The sequence below is a fragment of the Phoenix dactylifera genome, unplaced genomic scaffold (assembly GCF_009389715.1).
Source record: "Phoenix dactylifera cultivar Barhee BC4 unplaced genomic scaffold, palm_55x_up_171113_PBpolish2nd_filt_p 000918F, whole genome shotgun sequence".
Classification (NCBI taxonomy): domain Eukaryota; kingdom Viridiplantae; phylum Streptophyta; class Magnoliopsida; order Arecales; family Arecaceae; genus Phoenix; species Phoenix dactylifera.
In genome coordinates, this window is record NW_024068278.1 from 89,482 (window position 1) to 113,909 (window position 24,428).

At 43.2% G+C, this 24,428-nt stretch overlaps 3 protein-coding genes across 3 annotated transcripts; 1 reads left to right on the forward strand and 2 right to left on the reverse strand.

The window, feature by feature from the left end:
- The first annotated feature begins 1,907 nt into the window (after positions 1–1,907).
- On the forward strand, positions 1,908–6,729 carry LOC103700281 (probable pectinesterase/pectinesterase inhibitor 12). Its single transcript, XM_039120926.1, has 2 exons — positions 1,908–3,296; positions 5,576–6,729. Exons 1-2 carry the CDS (start codon positions 2,327–2,329, stop codon positions 6,262–6,264), a joined length of 1,659 nt encoding a protein of 552 aa, XP_038976854.1. The 5' UTR covers positions 1,908–2,326; the 3' UTR covers positions 6,265–6,729.
- A 1,310-nt stretch (positions 6,730–8,039) lies between these two features.
- Positions 8,040–11,527, reverse strand: LOC103723291 (pectinesterase-like). The gene is made up of 3 exons (XM_008814170.4): positions 10,337–11,527; positions 10,073–10,233; positions 8,040–9,093 (listed from the first exon to the last, which is right to left on the reverse strand). Exons 1-3 carry the CDS (start codon positions 11,275–11,277, stop codon positions 8,387–8,389), a joined length of 1,809 nt encoding a protein of 602 aa, XP_008812392.2. The 5' UTR covers positions 11,278–11,527; the 3' UTR covers positions 8,040–8,386.
- A 3,488-nt stretch (positions 11,528–15,015) lies between these two features.
- On the reverse strand, positions 15,016–18,333 carry LOC103723296 (probable pectinesterase/pectinesterase inhibitor 25). Its single transcript, XM_039120928.1, has 3 exons — positions 17,657–18,333; positions 16,855–17,205; positions 15,016–15,839 (listed from the first exon to the last, which is right to left on the reverse strand). Exons 1-3 carry the CDS (start codon positions 18,231–18,233, stop codon positions 15,148–15,150), a joined length of 1,620 nt encoding a protein of 539 aa, XP_038976856.1. The 5' UTR covers positions 18,234–18,333; the 3' UTR covers positions 15,016–15,147.
- Between the last annotated feature and the right edge of the window lie 6,095 nt (positions 18,334–24,428).

Consider the following 24,428-nt stretch of genomic DNA (forward strand, 5'->3'; position numbering starts at 1 on the left):
TGACATATCTATATCTATATTTATTTTGTTTGATAAATACAAATATAGATGTTAGTTAAATGTAAAAATTTACATCCATATTTGTTTTATACGGTTACAGATATAAATCGGATATAAAAGTATAGATACAAATATAATTATAAATCGGATAATTAAACTTTGTGACTACAGAATCAACAATATTATTAAGTGGATAATAAATTAAGTTAATAACATGCCAATATAGTTATTTGTCTTTTTTTTTAAGTTTATCAGTGTTATACAAAATTAAATAGGGCTATAAATGAAATTGTATCTTCTGATACGGATCGGATGGTTATATATTAATATCCACATTTTTTTTGACGGATATGGATACTATAAAAGCCCGCTCCGAACCTGACAGATATGGAATAGGTGTTTTCATAATCCAAACACCCATGTGGAGCCTTAGCATACCACACACCAAGGCTAACCATCCTCGATCCTTTACTCAAACACACATATAAATGTGCATCAATCATGCAACTCCATACCTTTGCTTGACACTCTGTTAAATTGAACACATGCGATACCCTCCAGTGTTAGCAAGCAGTCTGACCCGTTAGGTCAATTGCCACACTCGTATACATCTCTGTGTCAAAGGTTGAACTTTTTCCAAATAAGCTATGCAACCCAACACCTCTGTACTAACTCTAGTGTTTTTCCCTTGAGTATGATAACTAGAAAAGCTTTCTATCGCATTTAAAATCAAGATATAGGCTAACAAGATTAGCACTAGATAAGTGACTAACTAGGAGTCTGAGATTGAAGTCATTATCTACAATGTAGGTCAACTCCAGATCGGATTGAATGCTAACTCCTCACAACAAGAACGATTATAACTAATTGTATTAGAGTAGAGCTTAAAATGAAGATTTAATACAAATATTATGGTTGGGTGCCGATCCAACAAGATAAGGACCAACCCTAATTAGTCAAATCATTAGATGGCTGTGAAGGTGATATATAAAAGAATATATAGTGATGGGCTTTAGACAACAATAGTCTATCATAATTATGAAAATGATTGGCATCAAATTATAAGAGCAACTCTGAGAAGACAAAGTATTGATATCATGATTCCTATATTGAAATGGAGATCATAATAAGTTTTCTAATAAAGTAGCCCATATGTAATGAAACTTAGAATTTGAAATTAACAAACTAGACTAAATTTGGCTAATCAACTAATCCTAGTCATAATATGCTCAAATTTTTCCTAGCACAGCCAACAATAGAAGAATCAATCAGAGATAATAATATAGCTTCCCTTATTGATAAATTTTTCTTTATTGAGAAATCAAGTCTTCCATCATGATACATTTCAAATCACAATCAATGTTTTTGACCAGATTTAGATGATTTAGTCCACCACATTTTCACAGCGCAACTCTGATCAACATTTTCCAAAATTTCTCAATGATCCCAGACCATTTTTTTTAATAAATTCCAAGCAGAGATTTTATCCTTACTTCCCAAATACATTAGATCATAATTAACTGTCGAGATAATTACTATATTTGTACCTTTATATAATCAAGTAATCGTATTCTAGATCTAATTTGAGCTAAGCCAACTCTAGATTCCCTCGACAATTTGATATTGATCTCTCTTTTAAGAATATTAATTCTATGCTTCGATGAATTAAAAGATTCCATATTAACTTACTCATGAGCATGTTCGACCATTTTGAATCTTTTTTTTTAGATTATACTTATTTAGGCCTCTCATAAAAGTCTACCAGTATTTCACCAATGGTGATACAAAATTCATGATCAACCTATAAACTTGATTTTTTTATTTTTTTAAAAAAAATCTAATAATCTGATTTAAATATTTAATAGAAAATTAACCAAGATACGAGCTCTATAATTTCATACCGAGATCAATTCCACCATAAGAAAAAGGAGGTTGGCATCCTTATCCCCCAGTAGAAAGCGGACGCTCGAGCGGTGGATCATGATCTCATGTTCCTATTGCCTCTCCACCGGCCTTGCTCAAATTGTTAGGTAGAAGTTGGCGGGGCTTGCCGACTTCAGTCCAATATGAGCTTAATTTAGGCCGATTTTCACAAGTATGGAGTCAGATGACCATAAGCCTGTTCGATTTACGGGTTTTCGCATCACATCGAGGATAGAACCCCAATACCAAAGCTGTGTCGGCGCTGTGATTACCCATTGACCCTCCCTCACGAAAAATTATTAGGAAAATCCCGGCACTCTCATCTTAATCTTATGACCTTACAGCTTAAACCCATAATCCACGTCCAACCTCTCTTCTCATCTCCACCCTTACTTCACTCTTCATGGCTTCTCCCTCCCTTCCTCTCCTTCCATATCTTCTAACTTCTTTTCTCCTATTCTTGTCCCTCCTCCTCACTCCCACCACCTCCTCCTCCTCCACTCATCTAAACCCTAACAACGTGCAATCCATCTGCCACTTCACTCCCTACCCCGCCTCCTGTTTAGAATCCCAGAAGTTCACCATCTCCATCGGCGGCTCCACCAACCCCTCCATCCTTACCTCCGCCCTCTGCTCCCTTCAGGCCGCCATCTCCTACGCCACCAAGCTCTCCTCCCTCCTCTCCTGCATCGCCCCCGGCCCCAACCTCGTCGAGTCCCAAAAAAGCTCCCTACAGGACTGCCGAGACCTCCACCAGATCACCCTCTCCTCCCTTAAGAAATCCCTCGCCGAGCTCGCCAGCTCCACCGACGACAGTATCTGCAACCTCGCCGACGTCCGGGCCTACCTCAGCGCCGCCCTCACCAACAAGGCCACCTGCCTCGAGGGCCTTACCGGTGCCCGGGGCTCGCTCAAGCCCTCGCTGGTGGAGTCCTGGACCACAGCCTACGAGCACGTAAGCAACTCCCTCGACCTCGTCGCCCGCTTGGGTCCCCGGCGGCCGGGGGCCCGGCGGAGACGGTTGCTCTCCTCCACCGCCGGCAGCGATGGATTCCCGGTATGGGTCCCGCGGAGGGACCGGAGGCTACTCCAGAGCGACGACGACGGGGAGTACGGCCCGTCGTCGGTGGTGACGGTGGCGGCGGACGGGACAGGGAACTTCACGACGGTCGGAGAAGCGATCGCGTTCGCGCCGAACAACAGCGCGGTCCGCACAATCGTGATGGTGCGGGCGGGGACGTACGAGGAGAACGTGGAGATCCCAAGTGAGAAGCACAACATTCTGCTGATTGGGGATGGGAGCGACGGGACCGTGATCAGAGGAAGCCGGAGCGTTGGTGACGGCTGGACCACCTTTCGATCAGCCACCGTCGGTGAGTGATCTTTCTCATTTTTTATTTTATTTTTCTAAATTTTTTGTCCATGAAATTCCGTAACACGTTCTCGTGACCGACAAAACGTCACGAGTCGTAACTCGAGCCATTCTTGGACAATGAACACGTGCCTGGTCCTCCACGCTGGCGAATTTGATAAATAATTTCCAGAAGCGGAGAAATCTGGTTGCCCCACAACAATTTGCATCTTTATTATTTATTTTTTATATATATATTTTTCTAAATATTAAATTTTATATAAATATTATATATATATATATTAATTTTTATTTTTGCATAGTAGCTACACTATCTAACATCATTAAAAAATTAATAATTTTAAATTAAAATAAGTAAAATATTTTTGATGAGTAGTTATGCAAAATGAAACAATTATAAAACGATCGATATGAAGAACAAAATAAATATGATTTTTTAAATTCTATTTTAAAATTGTGAACATGTGAATTTGGTCTAAACATGCACATCATTTAAGCTCCTGGCCGGAAAGATTTAATTTTTCTATGCTTCATGTGGTAGAGGATTCTCACTTCTTAAATTAGATCCACGTGGATAATAAAATTAATGAGCTACAATCTGAACCAACATTGCAAACAATTTCAATCACAATAATTATTTCATGGGCTATTTATGGAGGTTGTCTTCTATTAATGTCTAAATGTATAACATAGTGCTAGTTATCTTGAACTAACATAGTGAATATAGCATTATGGGGATCTAATGCAGATGTGTATTGAATTCTATATCGGTTATTTATTGTGAAGATTTTGGATACTCATATAGGACCAAAAAACTTAAAATAATATCTTTCGGCTAGTATTTTTTTTGTATGAAGTCCTAAACTGTCACAAGCATATCACGAGAATCAACAATTTTTTTTTTTTTTTTGGATGAAACTAGAACAAAGTCTAAAGATGAAGTGCTTGAGTGATTGCACTGTATCTGAACTGCCACTGATCGAGATGCACACCTCTCACCTCTTCCAATCACATCAATTTTGCCTAGCGTACGCGCACTTGGCATGTACATGCACCCATACCCATTGGCATTTGGCACCATATAACAGCATGCATGGCTCTAACAACTAATTAATACTCATCATTTTACTGGACCACGTCACACCGTTGCATGGCTACCTAGCTTCTATTGCATGGGACTGCAATAATGTAGCCTCTAACATGGTCCAAGATCTCCATAAAGCAAGCTCTCAATCCCCTCAAAAACTATAAGTAAGTCGACAACTCAAAGGGAGACAACGGGTAGTGGAGGGGACTAGCAATAATGCACCTTCTATTACACGAATCTTCTTCATGTAAAGAAGCCGAGCTCCTACTCCTCATGCATGCACGTAGCTTGAGATTTACTCATCCTTCTCACTTGTAGGATTGCCTATAAATAGTTGTTCTACAGTCATTCTTGTAATCTCATTAGTGAGATCTTGGAAGAAGATGAGGCGGTGCAACATCTACTCAAAGTGATTTTAAAATTCTATTTTATTTTTAATTAAAATAAATATAGTTTTTATTAATGTTGTTAGAAGAACCGTAATACTAGGAGTATTTGCGTAAAAATAGTATTTATAAGGGTGCAGAAATAAATATAAATTTTAAGAAGGTATTCACGTAAATTTGAATTTTTAAAAAGATATTCATAAAAAAACCCTTATTATTTAGTATATTTGCCGCATGCATTGTATGTAACAATAAATACATGCAACTACATGTGCTGATGTAGTCTTAGGGTTTCTACTACGGAAGGGGATAATATCTTTCTTATTTGGGTTTTTACTAGTTCTTGTACTTTTTTTTGTGATTTTATTTTAGTTTATCTAATCGTATGAAATCACCTTAAAGTATATATGTTGAATGTATGACAGCTAGGAGTGCGTGTTTTATGTATATATATTAGTTAATTTAGAAATGTGAATCGTCTTTGGGATAGCTTTTTATTTGTAAATCTTGGCCATCCGGCATGATTAAAGGGACAATGGATCATTCAATCCATGGATAAAAATAATCTTGCTAATCAGGCTAGCTTATATATGAATATGTTTTATGGGAGAGTAGTTTATATACGCATATGAACATTAAGTGAGATCTAGTTACGTCATAGAACCATGTACTTTTTTTTTTAAAGTAAAATCGGCATTTCATATAGCTCTTACGTGGATACAGCCAGCCAAGTCAAGAAAAAGAAAATGATACAAGAAATAATACTTTTCTCTTTTAACTGATGATATTAACTTGCAAATACTGCAGGTGTATTTGGACAAGGTTTCTTGGCTCGTGACATTACCTTCCAAAACATTGCCGGAGCAGCAAAGAGCCAAGCCGTGGCCCTCCGAGTAAACGCCGACATGGTTGCCCTCTACCGTTGCGTCATTGATGGCTACCAGGATACGCTATACGTCCACTCCTTCCGGCAGTTCTACCGGGAATGTGATATCCACGGCACGGTGGATTTCCTCTTCGGTAATGCTGCAGTGCTCTTCCAGGGATGCAAACTTGTGGCTAAGAATCCTTTACGTGGCCAGTCCAATGTTGTCGCGGCCCAATCCAGAGATGATCCTAACGAGGATACCGGCATCGCTATTCAGAATTGCTCGGTCCTGGCATCTGGCGAACTAACATCAAGCAACGTAAGCACCAAGACCTACCTGGGGAGGCCTTGGAGGCTCTATTCCAGGACAGTGTACATCAAGTCGTACCTTGATAAGCTGGTGGATCCGGCAGGGTGGTTGGAGTGGTCGGGAGACCAGGGGCTGGATACCTTATACTTCGGCGAGTATATGAATAGTGGACCCGGATCCGGGACCGATGGTCGAGTCTCGTGGCCGGGATACCACATTATGGATTACGATGATGCCTCTAACTTCACTGTGTCGGAGTTCATCTACGGCAACGAGTGGTTGGATTCCACCTCATTTCCGTATGATGCTGGGATATGATGTTCGAATTCTTATTTCTTTCTTTAATATGTAGATATTGCTGTTCTTTTTTATGCGTCAGTTGTATGTCCACGTGTAAGCATGTATATGCTTATGTCGAGTGTCTTTTACTCTTCCATGTCCAACCAAAAGGCACGCATGCTTTATGCTGTTGCAGCGCCTAAGTATGCTTCTCTTTTCCACCTCCTAGTTATCTTAAGATGAATTTTGATGGTGGTATGGCAATGGATAGAGCTTTCGGAGGAGTGGGCTTTGTTATTAGGAACCAGCATGGCAGATTGATTGCAGCTGGAGGTCAGAGCACATCAGGATTGACTGTTGTTGTGTAAGAAAAATAATAGATGAAAGAAGGAAGAACTTATCAGTTGAGGCGTGATTTCACTGTCCTTAAGAATAGATCGCGCCCCTCGGAGATTGAATCTCGGTGTAGCAGGTAATGGCGGCCTATCCTCCAGGATACAACAACTGGATCACTCCAAGCGTACACTCGCAGATGAAGTGACGGTCGAACAGCCCAGAACCGCGCTCTTGGAATGACAACAGAGAAGAAAACAGGGAGACTCTTCTCGGGAACAAGAAACAGAGAGGCTTTCGGAAACAGAGAGAGGATAGGTTAGATTAGATTACTCTATCGGATCTGATAGGGTTTAAAAAGAAATGAAGAGGCGTATTTAAAAGACACGTCGTTTTATGAAAGAGGTGTTTTTAAAGACGCGACGTTTTATCAAGAGATAACCAAAGAGCTGTTTTAAAGACGCGACGTTTTATTCAAAACAATTCAAAAAATAAAACGGCAAAAAAAAGGCACGCATGCGCGCGTGGGCTACTTTCTTTCTTTGCTTCACCAAGTTAAAATGTTGAATACTATATAAAGATCTTTTGAGTTTTGTTCCTTTCCAATGTGGGACTAAAGAAAGTACACTAGACAAAAAGACAAAAGAGAGAGAAGGGCAGACTCGGAATTTTGAAATATTCCAACATGTTGGAGCATAGCTACGAGCTGCTTGGGAGGGCATCCGGTATGCGAAATGTGTGTTGAAGGTCGACAGATTGTGCATTGAGGGAGACTCTGCCACGGTGATTGACTGGATACGGGAAGTGGATAGATATGGTGACGATCACTCTTTGATTCGGGATACTCGCAGACTGGTTCAGGAGATGTTAACTGTCCAGATTGGCCATGAGTATCGTGAGGTGAACGGAGTTGCGGACTGGGTCGCCTCATATGTAGCTCGTCACTCTAGGGATGTCATCCAGACGAGTCTAGCAGGTGTTCCCCATTTGTTGCATTACTTACTTTCCTTTGACTTGGCAGGATGTACTCAATCTTGATTCATTGGAAATGAAATGCCGTTTTGACCACAAAAAAAAAAGGCACGCATGTGAGAGGATCAGTTCTTGAAGCTGGTGTACCTCGAGGAGACTCCTCTACAGTAATTGGATGGATACAGAGAGTCAACTAGTATGGGGATGGACATCCGTTGATTGGCGAGACTCGCAGATTTGTTAGGGAGATAGAGTCATTTGAGGCAGCACATGTGTTTCAGGAGGCAAACAGAGCTGTAGATTGGATTGCCTCATTTGTTGCTCGGCACTCCGAAGAGTTCATCTGGACTAGGGCTGCCGATGTTCTTTTCTTCTTGCACCACTTTTTTTTTTTGGACTTGGCTGCCTGTACTCATTTGAGAGATATATAAAATGCCATTTTTATCACAAAAAAAAAGTCACGTATAAACCATCATAAACCGAGCATAATCTATAGAATACAACACTTCTTAGGCCACAAAAATATTCTCACTAATGTCCCTAACAGTCTATTAATCAAAAGTTTAGTGAGCAGCCTGGAACAAATGTTACACTTAGAGGCGAGCTTAAAGTCTTGCACAGTATTTCATATAGGTTAATATTAAAGTCAATGATTAAATAGAGTCGGTAATCTCGAATTTATCATATAGGTTGAGAGCTCGGTCCAAAAATACTGGGATTTGAAAACCTTGCGCCTAACTTCATTAAGATGAATCTCATTTCACCAACATTGCTTCTCTTCTTAGCCGTTTCCACATGCGGTGCAACACAAACAACGAATCTAGCTCTCTTTCTGTTTCTCTCTCTCTCTCTCTCGTTAATATAGACCCAGGTGAACTGGGACAGGGGCCGCCCCCCCTGTTCTCTTGATCCAATCACGACCTTGGATGAACACCTCCGGAGTGAAGCCGGCGGCCTCCGTCCGGCTAGAAATGACCTTAAAGCCGGGCCACTGCACCCTCGCCGACGTGTCGGCGCCCGGCCCCTTGTTGTTGTACTCGGCGTAGAACAACTTCTTCAGGGCGAAGTCGCCGTTCCACGGCATGTAGCCATCCTTGTGGATGAAGTCTCCGATATCCGACTCCATGATGACGGTCCGAGAGTATTCCTTCCAGGGACGGCCGAGGTAGCTGGGGATCTTGTCCTTGTCGGGGACGAGCTTGGAGTCGGCGGTGAAGCGGCAGTGGTGGAGGACGAAGCCGGTGGTCTCGCGGGGGGAGGTGCGGCCCTGGGCGGTGACGATGTTCTGCTGGTTGTCGAGGGGGCGGCGGACGACGAGGACGCAGTTCTGGAAGATGGCGGCGGCGTCGCCGAAGATGAAGTCGACGGTGCCGGCGATGATGCAGCTGCGGTAGAACTGGCGGTGGCACTGGGCGTAGAGGGTGTCCTGGTAGCCCTCCATGCGGCAGTTGAGGAAGACGGCGCGGTCGGCCTGGACGCGGAGGGCCACGGCCTGGTGCTTCTCCGGGCCGGCTGTGTTCCGGAACCCCATGGCTATGGCCATGAAGCCGTCTCCTAGTGCCGCTGCAAAAAGCCAGACGTGACGCAATGATCATTTAGCTCAGCCTTACCATATAAATAAATTTTTTTTTTTTTTTTTTTTTTTTTTTGGTCAAAACGGCATTTCATAACCAATAATTCAAGATTGAGTACATCCTGCCAGATCAGAAGACAAAAGACAGTGCAGCAAATGGGGAACGGCTGCCAGGCTGGTCCAGATGACCTCTCCGGAATGACGAGCAACATATGAGGCGACCCAGTCTGCAGCTCGGTTCACCTCACGATATACATGACCAATCCGGACAGCTAATAACTCCTGAACTAGTCTGCGTGTATCCCGAATCAAGGGATGACCATCACCATATCTATCCACATAAAATGTTTGTTTCTAAGCTGGGGTAAATGGCACAGAAAAGACGGCCACGAAACTCTCTCCCTCTCCCAAATGTGTGTTTAATTTCTCTTTTTTGTTTTTTATGAAAGTGACTAAGATAATATTTATGTGTAAATAAAATTAAAAAATATTCTTCATATAAAAAACTTATCATGGATATTGTTTATAAAAACAAAAAAGTTATTATAGTGAAAAAATTAGTAAACTCGGAGATCTAACTTAATAATATATATATTATTTTTTTTTACGCTAAAGCAAATATGCCATACAATACAAATATAGATATATTCAAGAAAACTAGAAAGTATTAAATCATGGAGTGCTCAAGGCAACTTCCGCTTCTCAGTCCATAAAGTATACTCAAAATGGCTGGCCAGATAAGCAGCCATCCAGTTCGCGACCGTTAGTTTTTCCGAATATATGCTTAGTCTGGAAAGCATCTTTCTTATGCTGCTAAGGTCAGCAGCAAAATGAAATGCGATACGGCTCTCAATGCACGCAGAAATTTAGAGGGAGCTTCTTTTATAGGAAAGAGAAAAAAAAAAAAAACATTTAGAGTATGCTTTCCGGCCTGGGGCTTTAAATTTAAAACCATTTGTCTGTGCTTACCAAAGGTTGCGGTCTGGTATGTCCTGGTACCATCGACGTAGTTCTTGCTTCCGGACACGATAGTCTTCCTCGATCCATCCCCGTATATGGTCACGTTGATCATCTTCTTATCGACCACCACGGTCTCCTCGTAGACCCCCTCCTTCACGTAAATAAAGTATCTACCACCCCAAACAGCACAAGATTATTCGTAGAATACCAAGGTTAGCAAATTAATGTTCCAACTCCATTTTAATTCTCGGAACAAAATCTTAAGCAACCTACCTTCCTTCAAATTTCTTCGGCATTTGCGCTAGTGCTTCTGAAATGGTTTTAAAATCTCCGCTTCCGTCCTTCGCCACCGTGACATTGGGCTGGAGGTTCCTTGTTGCACGCGGGCCGCCCTGGCCATCCTGCTCGCCCTCCTCGAGATGCCTACGTTCCTCCTTGGATAGCCATGAAGGGAGGCCATCCTTGTGAAGGGCCGCCTCTTGACCCTCCGCGAGGAGGCGGCGGCGGCGGCTGCCAGCCGGAATCTTAACCGATGAAAGGAAGTCTGATGCCTCCTCGATGATAGCCAGCGCATTGGTCGTCAACTCTTTCGCCGACTCCATGGCTTCCTCCATTTTATCCTTCAACTCCCCATCCGGGAATCCATCGATGCACGTCTGCTGGTACGACATGACGGCGCTCAGCCAGTTCCGCAGCTCACTGGATTGCTTCGGGATCTGATCCAACGTGAGCGCGTCGATGCTGCCCAGCGCCGTCGCGAGCTCGTCGTCGGAGAACCGGAAAAGCTCCTTGCAGTCCTCGACCGCACCCTGCACCATAGGATCGTCGCTCTTGAACAACTCCGATTGGTTGAAGGCCTTGGTGACCTCATCGACGACGACGGAGATCGAGGCCCGGATGAGGGCCTTGGGCGACGTCGTGTTCACGACCTTCGCCATGCGTGACTCGCAGGCCTCCTTGTAATCGGCCGCACCGCAGATCAGCTTGATGGCCCGGGTGGTGGACTGCACGTCCTTGTTTTTGGAGGTGGAGGAACCTTTGCTGTGCTCGCCGTGATGCTTCGATTGGTATATAATGGCAGCAACGCCGACGGCGGCGAGGATGAGGATGACGGAGACGGAGGCCCCAGCGATCATGAGGTGCTTGCGCCTCTTCTGCTGCCTTTCGGCCCTTCGGCGCTCTGAGAGGGGCCCGAAGTCCTGAAAGGCAGACATGCTTGGAAACTGTTACTATTACTATGACTGCTTTTCCTTTCTTCTTTCTTCCTCTCTCTGCCTTGAGAGAGTACGTAAGGCAGAGAGGAAGAAAGGGATGAAGAAGAGGTAGGGTGAGGGTTTTATTTGTGCACCTGCTTCTTACTTAGAAAAGAAGGGTGGGGAGAATTTGGAGGGCTTGTGTTTGAAAGTTCGTTTGGGTCGGGAGAAATGGGCGATGGGCGTTCCAACATTTACTCCCACTTCTCTCGCCAAGCTTCTCGTTTTGTTGCATTGTGTTATAATTAGAAATTTCTTTCAAATTAACTAAAATTACGAAGGAAACGGGCTTAAACCGATCACCTGTCAAAAGCTGTGTCATGGCCACCGAAAACTTCAGCTCAATGGCAAATGAGCCGCTAAGATGACTTCAGCTAGAGCCTGCATTGCCTGCAACCACGAAGCCTGACGAGATTGTCTCAGACTGGAGGTTTTTTTCAGTTCACTCCTCAGCCACTAGCTCCGTCCTCTCTTGCCCTGGTCTCTCATCTTCATCCCGCTTCCCAGGTTCAGTTTCCAACGAAGTATCCTTGTAAATCCTTCTGTTAACTCTTATTTAATCTCATTTTGTAAACTTTAGCTTATTTTTAATAAATTTGGATGGCTATGCCTTCCATTCATCCAAAATAAAATAAAAAAGAAAGAATTTTTTCCTTGCACATTTCGACAGAGTGCACATAGCTCATTGCGCACAGCTGATATCTAATTTTTAAGCGTTGCATTCAGTTCTTAGACACGCACGCACGCACCCACACACATGCACACGTGCATGCGCGCGCGAGCGCGCGCGCATGTATATATAAATAATAAAATAGTATTTTATGAGGAGTAGATCGATTGTACTGATTTAGAATCCAGAATAAATATCAAAAAATAAATAAGAGAAAAGATGTTGGAAGAACTCCTCTGGAGTAGATCGAGCATACCAGTTCAGAATCCAGAACAAATATCAAAAAATAAATAACATAAAAGATGCTGGAAGAAAATTTTAGAGAGAAGAAAAAAAATTCTTGAGAAAGAGAACAAAATTTTTAATTAGAAATTGGAAGCTCAAAGCTTCTCTCCACTACAAAAATGTCACGAATGCTGCGGCCCCGCCCTCTCTGTCTCTCCCCCTTTCTTTCTCACAGGCTCACAGCACCGTGATAAAGAATGCCTCATGTCCTCTCTTTAGATAGAGCTCTTTTTATTCCTATCTAAAGTTTAAAACCAATAGAAATCAGAAAACCAATGCCTACTTTACAAAACCCACTGAAAGACATACTTTGATAATTGCTAAAGAACAAAAATATCTATTATAGATGGAATAACAAAGTAGAATAAAACTAGAAACACTCCTTTGGTGGTAGGTGGTCCATAAGAAATCAGATTGTTGGACATCAAACGAAATTACCAATATCATGCTTTTATTCTACATTCTCCATTCTCAAATAAAAAGAAAAAGTAAGTTTTTAATCAACATTTCTTACAAAGAAATTAATAAGTCACAAAGTTATCAAATATTTCATATAAAAGCAAGATAAATTTAGCTGAATATCTAACTTACTTGCATCTATCTCTGGCTGATATAGTTTCGAATAAAACAAACAATAAGAAGAAACAAGAAAAATACTAGCATACCAATCTTCCTTTGTGCATTATTCTTAAATAAGTAGCATTAAGTATAAAGTTCAAGATGATCAGGACTCATGGGAATTGCTGTTTAGTTACAACTAGTATGTGACACTTGTGATTCATGTAAATTTTATTAAAAACTATACTAATAAATGCCATGACCATAGTAAGATACAATTATATATTTTTGATCTAGCAAGGACTTGAATCATTGACTGTATGGTTAAAAGCCGCATGCTCACCAAAATTGCTCGGCGGGGGAGGGAAAGGTTGATGGTCAGTCATTGTCTCACACACGGCTACTTTAAAGAAGTTGGCATTATATAGTAATATAGATATATAATGTAAAGTTATATTTAATACTTGTTCACCAATGTTAAAATCTAATATTATTTGCTAAATGAATTGGTAGTTGTGTTAGAGTGTCTTTACCAAAACATTATTGTCTCTGTCCTTCTGGTTTAGAGAATCTCCTCACCCCCATTGCCTACAAAGAGAAGGACCTGGTGATGGGCCTAAAAAAGGTGCCATCTTTGTCATTTATTCTATAGTGCCTTAATCATGGAGGTCTACGTGGGGCCTTTTGCAAGGCTTTTGTGAAAAGGTTTCTCTTTGCTTCAAGTGAAAGTATTTCTGTGGCTCCTAGTTAAAAACAAGTAGCTATATTATTTGTTACACCAATCCAAGTCTCGACAAGCTAATATCTCTTATGTACCAAAAAAATAAAAAAACTAATATCTCTTTCTACACGGGCAGTTCTCTAAGGGGCTTCAATCAAATTAATTTGCTTAAGGTTAAATTTTTCTTTAATGTCAATGGGCTCCAAGATTCTATCTGGTTTTAAGTGGACGCTTGGAGGAGGAAAAGTGATCACTTCTTTGACGATTGGTCCTGGAGATGGAGGCAATGATGAAGACATTGAGGATGTGCAAATTAAGGTTCTGGACGAGAGTAAGGAATAGCAGGGGAGGGTTGAACCTGACAAGATATTTTGCGAAGATGACACTCTGCCAGCCTCCAAGACCAATCCTTTGACATGAGCCCTGTCTTCTTTGCTAGGTTGTGGGCTTTAGAGTTGTTGGTCTTGTGAGGCTAATGGTACTACTTTGTTTTTATTGTGAGGTTCTTCTGCCACCAGTTGATGATCCTGCTTTTGTTTCCATCTTTTGGTCTTGTGAGGCTAATGCCTCTTGGATTTCCAATCTCATTCTCTTCCACGGCCGACGATCAAACTTGATACCTGCATTGCCCTTCTCTCTGAAAAACTTGGCTCTGATGTTTTTCTACTGCAATAATCCTTCTCTGAACCTCTACAGGTGTAACCCGGCTGCCGACCTATTTCTTTGTTTAGAAGAAGCTTCCCTATTTCTCTAGGATACTCCTTTCCTTGAGGTTACAAAAGATAAATATAATAGAGTAAACCAATTTAGACTTGAACTGGTATCCTACAATAATTAAATTAGGCTAATATACAATTGGTATCCTAAGTCGATATAGACTTGAACTGGTATCCTAAATCGACCTTTTTAGAACTTTTGTAAACTTAGGATATATTCAACAAGTCTTGATGCTCTGTTTCAGCTGTTCTGTGACCTCCCGTTCTCTTTTCCAGCTTTTATGTTTTTCAGTCAGATTGTTGTACCATGGCCTATATTATACACTCCTTAGCATTGCCTGCCGCTTTACATAATTCGTCTTGATAAAATTGAGTGGCTTCGCCTCCCCATTAATCACACACACAAAAAAAAAGGGCGTCCTTTCTATTTCTGCATTGCTTGAATTGCGATCTTTGCAATTGGCTGGCCGTTTTGTACACTTACTTTTGAGAATTGCCATTCAGAAGTTGAAATCCACACCTATCATTGTTTCATGGCAGGTCGTGTTTAGAGTTCAAATCATGTTAAAATCTATTTTTTTGCCTGACCGACTTCATTTAAAACATAAATCGAGTTGAGCAGACCATGGACTGCAGCAACTCATAACCTTCAAACCAAGGAGGCCCACGAACTGCATGCAACAGAGCTTCTCATCCTCCAATCCCGGATAAAAAAGACAGGCACAAACAATTTCGAACTTTATTCACCGTCTATTACAAGTATAACTTTTCTCAGATATGCATCATATATACGAAAAAAAAATTACACAACAATCAGATCAGAATCCCCTATAAACCCGAACAAAAATCAATACTAATTGCTCAACTAAACGACTCCAGAGCTACAGCAGCCCTCCAGAGTAAGGAATGGCAGTGGCAGACAACCAAGCATCTCCCATGGTAAAGTTATAAACGGTAAAATTCAGAGCTTCCGAAGCATTCATGAGGTGATAACCCGGCCACTGCACCCTGCCACTAGTGTTCGCCCCCGGCCCGTAATTCTCAAACTCCCCGTAGTACAACGTGCTCAGGGCGAAGGTCCCGTTCCACTCCATCCATCCAAGAGGATCGATCGCCCGATCGATGGAGGACTGCATGTAGACCGTCCGCGAGTACTCCTTCCACGGCCGGCCGAGGAATGTCTTGGTGGAGTTGAGGTCAGCTTCGAGGTCCGGCGCAGCTCGGATGGTGCAGTTGTGGATGGAGATGCCGGTGGTTTGGTTTGGGCAGGTGCGGCCCTGCGCGGTTATGGCGTTGGCCTGGTCAGGGAGGGGCTTGCGAGCGTAGATGTTGCAGTTCTGGAAGACGGAGGCGGCGTTGCCGAAGATGAAGTCGACGGTGCCGTAGACGTCGCAGTCGCGGTAGAACTGGCGGAGAGAGTGAGCGTAGAGGGTGTCCTGGTAGCCCAGGAAGCTGCAGCGGTAGAAGCTCGAGAGGTCGGCGCTGTTCCGGACGGCCACCGCCTGGTGCTTCTCCGGCCCGGCTGTGTTCTCGAAGGTGATGTTGATGGCTATGAATCGATCGCCATGCACGGCTGCATTACGTGGAATTTCTTGGGTTGATGCACGAATTTAATAGGAGATAAAAATAGCAGTTATATATGAAGAATGGCAGAAAATTAAGCAGTTATTATGAACCGGAATTCCATGCATAAGTTTTAGAGTCAGTTGAAATCAAGTAAGGCATAATTCATACTTTTAATTAAGCCCTTGACAAATAAGGCATGAAAATTTTGCAAAATTAATGCATCAAACAGTTTAGAAATCTTTATTTTGAAATGCTTATTTAATTAAAACCATATTAAGTGGCTACAAAATTTTTAGGACTCGTTTGGTTCGCAGGAAGCATTTTTCCTCTTAGGAATATGATTTCTTAGATTTGTAGGAAAAGAATGCATAGAAAAGTATTTTTGGCATGTTTGGTTGATCATGAAAAAGTGACATATTTCCAAAGTGCTTAATTTAGTTGACCATCCACTTTCTTGGAAAAGTTATGTATAATTTCTATTATACTCTTAATAAAAATTAGGTCTTTAATGCCTCTTTAATGCTTCTTTAATGCTGAAGGGTCTTTTTGGGAAAAAATAAAAATGGAGTGATTTTCGTCGTCTCATGGAAAAGTAACTTTCCCATGTTTCTCATGGGAAAGATTTTCCTATGAAATGTAGGAATCATATTCCCATGGAAATGCAACTCTTTCAGATCTCACTTTTGAAAATTCTAATTAAACAAGAGCCATTTCATTACTTTCTTGTTGACCATATTTTTTCTGGATAGGATGTGTATGACGTAGATAGCTTGAAGATTCAGCTATTTCCCATGATCGCTTTCTTTCCGATATCTAACTCTCTTTATTACTCTAAAAGGAAATAAAAATTCCACTAGAGGGCATATAAACTTAACTATAGTTATCAAATCCGCCCCCGACCAGCCAGTCAGACTAAAAACCTAATGGCCCGAGCAAGCTTTAACTCCAAAAACACACGAGCGTCCATTTTGACCATTTTGACCTTGTTTCTTAAATTTTTTTTGACGCATCTAAGTACTCACCAAAAGTTGCCGATTTGAAGGTCGTCCACCCGTCGGCGACGCTCCGGTTCCCCGTGACCACCGTCCGATTGTTCCCGGCGCCGATCAGTATCAGGTTCTTCTTTCTCTTTCCCACGACCACGTTCTCCTCGAACACTCCTTCGCCGATACGGATCGCGAAATACCCATCCTCTATCGACGTATCATTCGGAGCGAAGGCGACGGCGTCTGCGATCGCTGAGAAATTCCCACTCCCGTCGGTAGCCACCGTCACCGACTGGTTTATCGGCACCACCTCGCCGTTCTCCCAATGCACAAGATTCCGTCCCATCGCCGGCAAACCAAAGGGCGGCGAGCTAGCATCATTTTGCACTGCTAGCACCAGTCAAAAACAAGCATTAAACTTGCGATTAGAAATAATTAAAATAGTCACTTAATGCCGCTTAATCAAGACTGGATGTTAAAAAGAAAAGGAAATGGAACGTCCTTCCGGCAGAATACATGAGCTGAAACGTCCCTTTCGGTTCAGAAAGGAGGGGAAGGTATCGCGATTCACGCGGCTTCCACTGCATTGCATTTAATCGAATCAGGACCGTTGATTCCTATTGACCGAGTCGATGATGGGCGAGAGAATCGAGTCGGCGGATGGAATGACACCAAATAAACCGGCGGCTTTCTCTTGCCACGCGTAACTCGCCGTGGGACCCACCGACACCAACTCGTGTAACGGCGCGACCACGCGTGGCCGGTCCCACAAGACGACGGTGCATGCACCGAACACGAGACTGTCTACGCACACACTTTTATAGGGCTCGGTCCTCACCTGGGAGCGAGTCGGACTCGGACCGGTTCACGACGGTCCGGTCCAGCGCGGCGCTGACTAGCTCGAGCGAGACGCCGTAGACCCGGGTCTCGTCGGAGAAGGCGCCGCGGAGCTCGGGGAAGATTCTGGAAGCTTCGAGGCCGTCGAAGCAGGTCTGCTGGTTGGTGACCACGGCGCTCATCAGAGCCCGGACCCGGTCCGCCCCGGCCGGGTTGAGGACCGACTCGCCCGGGCCGAGCTCGGCTTCGACGGTTTCGAGGTACTCCAAGTTGAGGCCATTCAGCTGTCGGCAATCCTCGAGGGCTCCGCCGCCGACGCCCCTCCCCCAGTCTCCGCCTCCGGCGAGGTAGTGGTCGAGGAGCTTGGAGGTCCGGCGGGCACGCTTTAGCGCCTGCTTGACGGAGAACCGGCCGTACTCGTAGGGCTTGGAGGGAAGCCGTAATGGCGCGAGGACGGCGCGGCAGAGCTTGGGATAGAGGGAGGACTTGCACGCGGCGGCGGTGGAGACGGAGGGAGACGGAGCGGCGACGGCCGCCGTGTGGAGGAGGAGGAGGAAGAAGGCCGGGGTTAAGCACATTGCGACACGTGTTCTCTTAGCCGATAGGAGGGGTTGACGAAAGACGGTGATGTGTGAGTCGGCTAGGGGACTAGAATGGGCTATATATACGAGGAGGAGAAAGCGCGTGAGATAGATATGATTCATGAAATGTTCGACAAAGTGCAAGGTGGCCGAATGGAGGTTTCTGAGATGGAATGGAGAGCGTAGGGATCAATAAATATTTTTACTGTGCGTGGGTGAGGTTGTTGGGAGGGTTTAATTTTTAGAGTGCTGCCTTAAAAGCGAAGATCTATAATGGGAGAAGTGGGATAGGTGGTTGTAATGGGAGTAGCATTTACTAGAGTGAGTTAAAATACGAAAAAAAGAGGAAAAAAAAAGTGAGTTTTCTTTATTTACTAGTGCGAGTTACCTGACAAAAATGAAATGAAGAGGGAAGAAAAAGCTTGCTAGGTGGTGAGGTTCCTCAAATTCCTTCCTTAATGGTGACCAAACCATGAAAGGCTCACATCATCAACAAGGAGCCAAGGCGGAGGCCAAGTTAAGTCCAACCTCGCCGAGTGCCCAACCAACCTCGCTAAATGCCCACTTGATGTTAATCTAGATTAGCTACTTTTTCTTATTTTCTTGTCAAGCCAAATCTCACCCAAGGCTTGGCGAGAATCATTCGGATCCAACGGCATTGGGCTCGGCACGCGCTAGCCCTGTGCGCGCGGCCAGGCAAGAATCATTCGGATCCAATGGCATTGGGCTCGGCACGCGCTAGCCCTGTGCGCGCGGCCTTTGGCCGCGCGCAGGAGTTTGGCATGGCGATGCCCAATGCTATGGACGCCCGAGCCATTCGGGCACCACATGCCACCGCACAGCGTGCGCGGCCTTGGCCGCGCCCAAGCAAGGAGCAGGCGCTCAGTCAGAAGACTGAGCGCGCATAAAGGCAACAGGCGTACGGCCACCAGCCCACGCGCCCACGCATGGAGCAAGCGCACAGCCAGCAGACCGAGTGCACACACAGGTTTAGGCGCGCAGCCAACAGACCGCGCGTGCATGCCTGGTAGAAGTGCGCAGCAAGCAGCCCCCCTGCGCACGGCCGGGGTGCCTCAGGTCCCGGCAGGCGCCTGCACGCGCAAGGAAGGAACGCGCAGCCTTGGCGCCATCAGGCCAGGCCGGCGCGCGCATGCGCCAAGGAACGGGCGCGCAGCAAGTGCGCGCACATGGAGCAGGCGTCCGCCCGCCCGACCAGGCGCGCGCGCGGCCCGCCCGACCAGGCGCGCGCGCGGCCCGCCCGACCAAGCGCGCCTAGCTATCCAGCGCCCAAGTGTCCAGTGCCCAGACGCCCATCACCCAGGTGTCCAGTGTCCAGCCGCCCAGCGCCCAAGCACCCAATGCCCAGGTGTCTAACGCCCAGACGCCAACGCCCAAGTTTCCAGTGCCAACCAACAGCAGGAAACTGCCGACCAATGCCACAGCCAATCCGCAGGCCACAGCCACAGCTAAGGCAACTCCAAGAACCACCAGCCAAACCAAATAGAAACTTAATGGCAACCATGCCATCTCAACAGCCATCCGAAGAGCAAGGTTTGCATCGGTTGCCAACAAGTTATCCAGCCCTGAAGAAGATAAAATTACAGCAACGCATGGCATTCTCTCATGCAATGTAAAGGCCTATATAAAGGCCTAAGTGAGGAGAGTTTAGAGGTCTTTTATCATCCATTATATTAGCCACTTTAAATGTGCTCGGCCGCATAGGCCTGGGTAGGCATAGTGCCTAATTCGGTCCTAACGGACTTAGGCTAAGGTTGGATAAATCAACTCTCCTTAGATTAGGCTAAGGTTGGGATACCACTCCCTCCTTAGATTATTTATAATTTGTTTTTATTAGTGGAATCAAAAGCAACCAATTGTTGTCTTCTTCACTTCATTGAGTTGTCTTCGATTGCAGAGATTGCCTAAGGTTCTAAGGAAGAATTCATCCTCCATTTTTAGCCAAGTAGAACTTGGAATTAGAAGGAGTCACAAGTGTCATCATTCCAAATCAGCCGGCGTTACCTTAATTCGGTCAAGGCACAACATCAAAAGACCGACGCCAAAGGAGCAAAGAGGAACATATTGGTGTGGTTGACGAGTGACCGACGCTAGACCCCACCACTAAGCTGCAAGTAGTTGTCTCTCATTTTTCAATTTCACAAGACTTTTTAGCACATTCTTCCAAAAAAGATAGCTTTTACCAAATTAGATTCATGTCTCAAAACTGAACTCCATCAGCCTGATTTTGAATGTTAGGCCTGATAAAGAACATTGGCCAATCGTGACCCCAGTCAATATTCCTAACAAAACGATATATATGTACATAAATACATACATAATGAGGTCTAAATGTGCATTTAATATTATGTAATGTCAACCCGGTTAAAGCCATTATTGATTTTTATAATGGTTAAAACAGCTGTTATTTACCTCAATAGTGTTTCAAACTTTTTATAGGAAAAGAATAATTATTATAACAGCATTATAATAGAAAATAACGGATAATGAGGAAAAATAATAGCTATATCATTCCATTCACTTTTATGGAATAAAAATAAGTTTTTTTTTGACCATTGGAGAAATTTAATTTTAAAAAACTAAACTTTGAAAAACTAGTATTTTATTTAGAACAAGGAACAAGTGAAAATAACATGCATTGTTTATCTTTAAATGGATAATTCTATGCTAAATTATGTGTTATAAAGGCCATTATAATAATTATAACATTACTATTTACAATCTTGAAACAAACTTATATGCATATATATATATATATATATATATATATATATATATATATATATATATAATATAATATTTTATTTTTTAAATAGAGGGGGGGAAGCTAAAAATTTTTCATTGACTTCCATTGAAGAACAAACTTCACATAGGTAAGGTGTTAGCTCGGGTTTTCCGGCATGCGATGCAAACTTCGAAATCATTGCACACTTATATTAGATATCCATTTGCGAGAAGTGTTTGGTTTGCTTGGAAGCTACACCTTAAACTAAAATGTTGGCCGACAAACCTTCTAGACCTTTGGACGATGTCGCACCATTGAAAGATAAAATCTTTCTTAAGAAGAGCATGAGATCAGATCATTATTACAATGTATTTGCATATATGGTTGGACAGAAATGCAGAAATTTTTCTAGAAGAGAAATGTTCCATTAATGCAACCCTTCACAAGATCCTGCAAACATTCCAACATTGGTGGAACTTATGTGATGAGAGAAGATCAAGCACTGGAGAGTTACCTTGCTCCCCTTGTGCAAATGAATTGATGCCACGTATCTTGTACTGACTTCCTACCTCTCTTGTATATATTCACACTTATAAATAGAGTGGGGGAAGTATGTAGCTTCCTCCATTTCACCATCAAAGAAGAAAGAAACATTTTATTATTTTAATTCTAATTTTGTTAGATAAAAAATTGTGGTTTAAGAATTGTTTAGGCATTCCATGGACATGCAATCATAGTTTTGTGTGGGTCGACATTTGCACGGTTTGCTCCAAGCTTAACGATAATGGGAGCCCAAATACTGTAAGCCCAATCTGAAAGAACGTGGAAGCAATGGGCCATAAACAGGGCTTAAAACTGGTAGCCCAATCTCACGGTCCGACTACTATGAAACGAATTGGGAAGTGGACGGGACGGAACACCACCTCTCTACTCGAAGGATGGCTCCTTCCTTAATGATATATTAAAAACTTGGCCATAGCTAGATGAAACCCAAAAATTTTCCGGCGAGAAGGGCGAAGGAAGAAGATAAACAGTAGTTTTACTAATACAATTGCCTATGAGGAATGCTCAAAACACAAAAGTTGACACTTCTTATACAGGCAATTGTTGCCGCTAAGAATCGATCGAGGCACCGAGCGAGAGGGATCGCTGCATGACTTGGCAACATGCTTGAACCAGTGTTGGGAGGCCAGGATCGTGCTCGGTGCTTTGGACTAACGTTGGGTTCAGCTTGCAACAACAAAAAAGAAAAAGTTCTCTTAAAAGTTCTCTTATCAGAGTGTCTAGAATCTTTCGAAGCCTAAGTCAGAGCAACTCTTAGAAAATAGAGGAGATTGAGAGAGCTCTTCTTATAGCGCCAATTTGTTACTGCCGAGAATCATTATGACCAAGATGCTGGAGGGTCCCTCGAGCACAACCCCAGCCTCCCGACAATATTTCAGGCACATCACCAATTTGCACAGCTAGAGCAATTGATCGTCAATCCCTCCAACGTTCTCTTCTGCTCGGTGCCTCGGTCATATTGATTCTCAGTGGCAACGGCAATCATTTATCTATCTCACAACTGGTCCAGCCCAAGTATGCAGAAAACTTGCACGCACAAGCAAATGGTTCGACGCTTGTATAATTTTTAACGTTTTCAATTAGATGAATCTCTGTTCTTACAGCAAATCAAATATAGGCTGAGTCTCGCTTGGAATTTACATAATAGACCCAAGGATCAAGCTCTAGCCTACCGACGCCAAAATTTCTTTATTGACCTAAAAAGCAACAAGCTTTCGTATGACTTGGTATTTTTTTAGTAAAAAATGATATTTTATTAAGCTCTTATATAGGTACAGTCTGCCAAGTCAAAAAAAAAATAAAATAAAATAATGAAGAAGGAAGCTTAATGGCACAAATCCACTCTGCTGCTCTATTCGCCTTCCGATATACATAGATTAATCTCATGAATTAATGGGTGGCTATCTCTATATCGATCTATTTTTCATGTCCAATCGCTCACTATAGCTTGGTACCTTTCAGGTATAGGTTTTAAACATTAGATGGGTACATTTGATTTAAAATGACAACAAAAAGGTCTCTTCGGCTCATGTTACGGCACAAACACGGTAACAGTGTCCATCCTATATTTAATTGTGATGATGATCCCATGGAACTCCTCCACTCCTGGGGGTCACTTGTCATGTCCATCTGAATACTTGAAAGATGGAAATGTTATGTAGAAACGTGGTCTTTAGCTAGCACGCTTGCGAATGACCTTTTACCACAGGGTACGAAATGTACGATAATTTGGTATTTGGCTAACCTCAATGAAGACCGATCATTGCATCTTTTTACAGCTAAATATGTGCCTTTTTATCGACTATTCTACCATGAAAACGATTTTGCCCCCTGCTACTTATCAATCTTAGCATAAAACCCAATTGTATAGAAAATGAAACTTTTGGCCCGGATGGTTAGTTTACATATGAGTGACTTGATAACAAGTCTGGTTGGCAAAACAGATGATTTTTTATAAAAAGCTTCAGTATCAGATTGATAAGAAGTCTGCTACCGATTGGCTTGCAAAAAAAGTGGACGGCAACGGCTTCAATTTGAGTTCCCCGAGGGTGGGGGGTGAGACGGTGGCCGACGGGGAACAAGAAATGGTGGCCCATTGTACGTACAGAGGAGCTGGGTGAGGAATGAAGATTCTAGTTTGAAATTGTAAAAGGGGCAGCAAGCCCTATTTTTATCTTTTCATTTAGAAGACTGATTCAAGCACATGACCCAGATATCTACTTTCTTTATGAGATGCATCTTTTTGGAGGTAGCCTCTTACGGATCCGGAGGGGGGGTATTATTGTAGTATGGAAGTGGAGGTGGCTTTAGTAGATGTCTTCTACAAATGCCATCAATAAGTTGTAATGTTGATTTCTGAGCCTAATGGATATCCTTGGATCTTGTTGGGTGGGTATGCTAGCACTAACTATAGATTGAGGAGGACCGTTTGGAGCTAGGTGACTAACCTTATTGGTCAGGGGATTCCGAGCTTAGTTGCTGGTGATTTTAACTATATATAGGAGCTCTTAGAGAAGAGAGGTACCAAGGCCTACTACGACAAATTTGAGAGAAGGGAGTTTCGAGAATTCATTGGAGCCAATGAGTTGGTGGACTTTGGCTTCTCCGGGCTGAGATTTTACTTAGTGCAACAACTGAATATGTAGTGCCAGAGTATAGGAGAGGATCGATAGGATCCTAGCCATAGTGAAATGGATCCAATGTTTTTTCGCCTATCAGGTTCGTCACCTTCTTCGTATTGCTTCGGATTATTGCCCGATGTTGATTAGCACTGTCACCAGTACTAGTCACCACAACACTTTTCGCTTCAAAAAGTTATGGCTATCTTACTCAATCCTGGAATATTGTCCATCGAGCTTGAAGGGTCCCAATGCGGGGGATGCCAT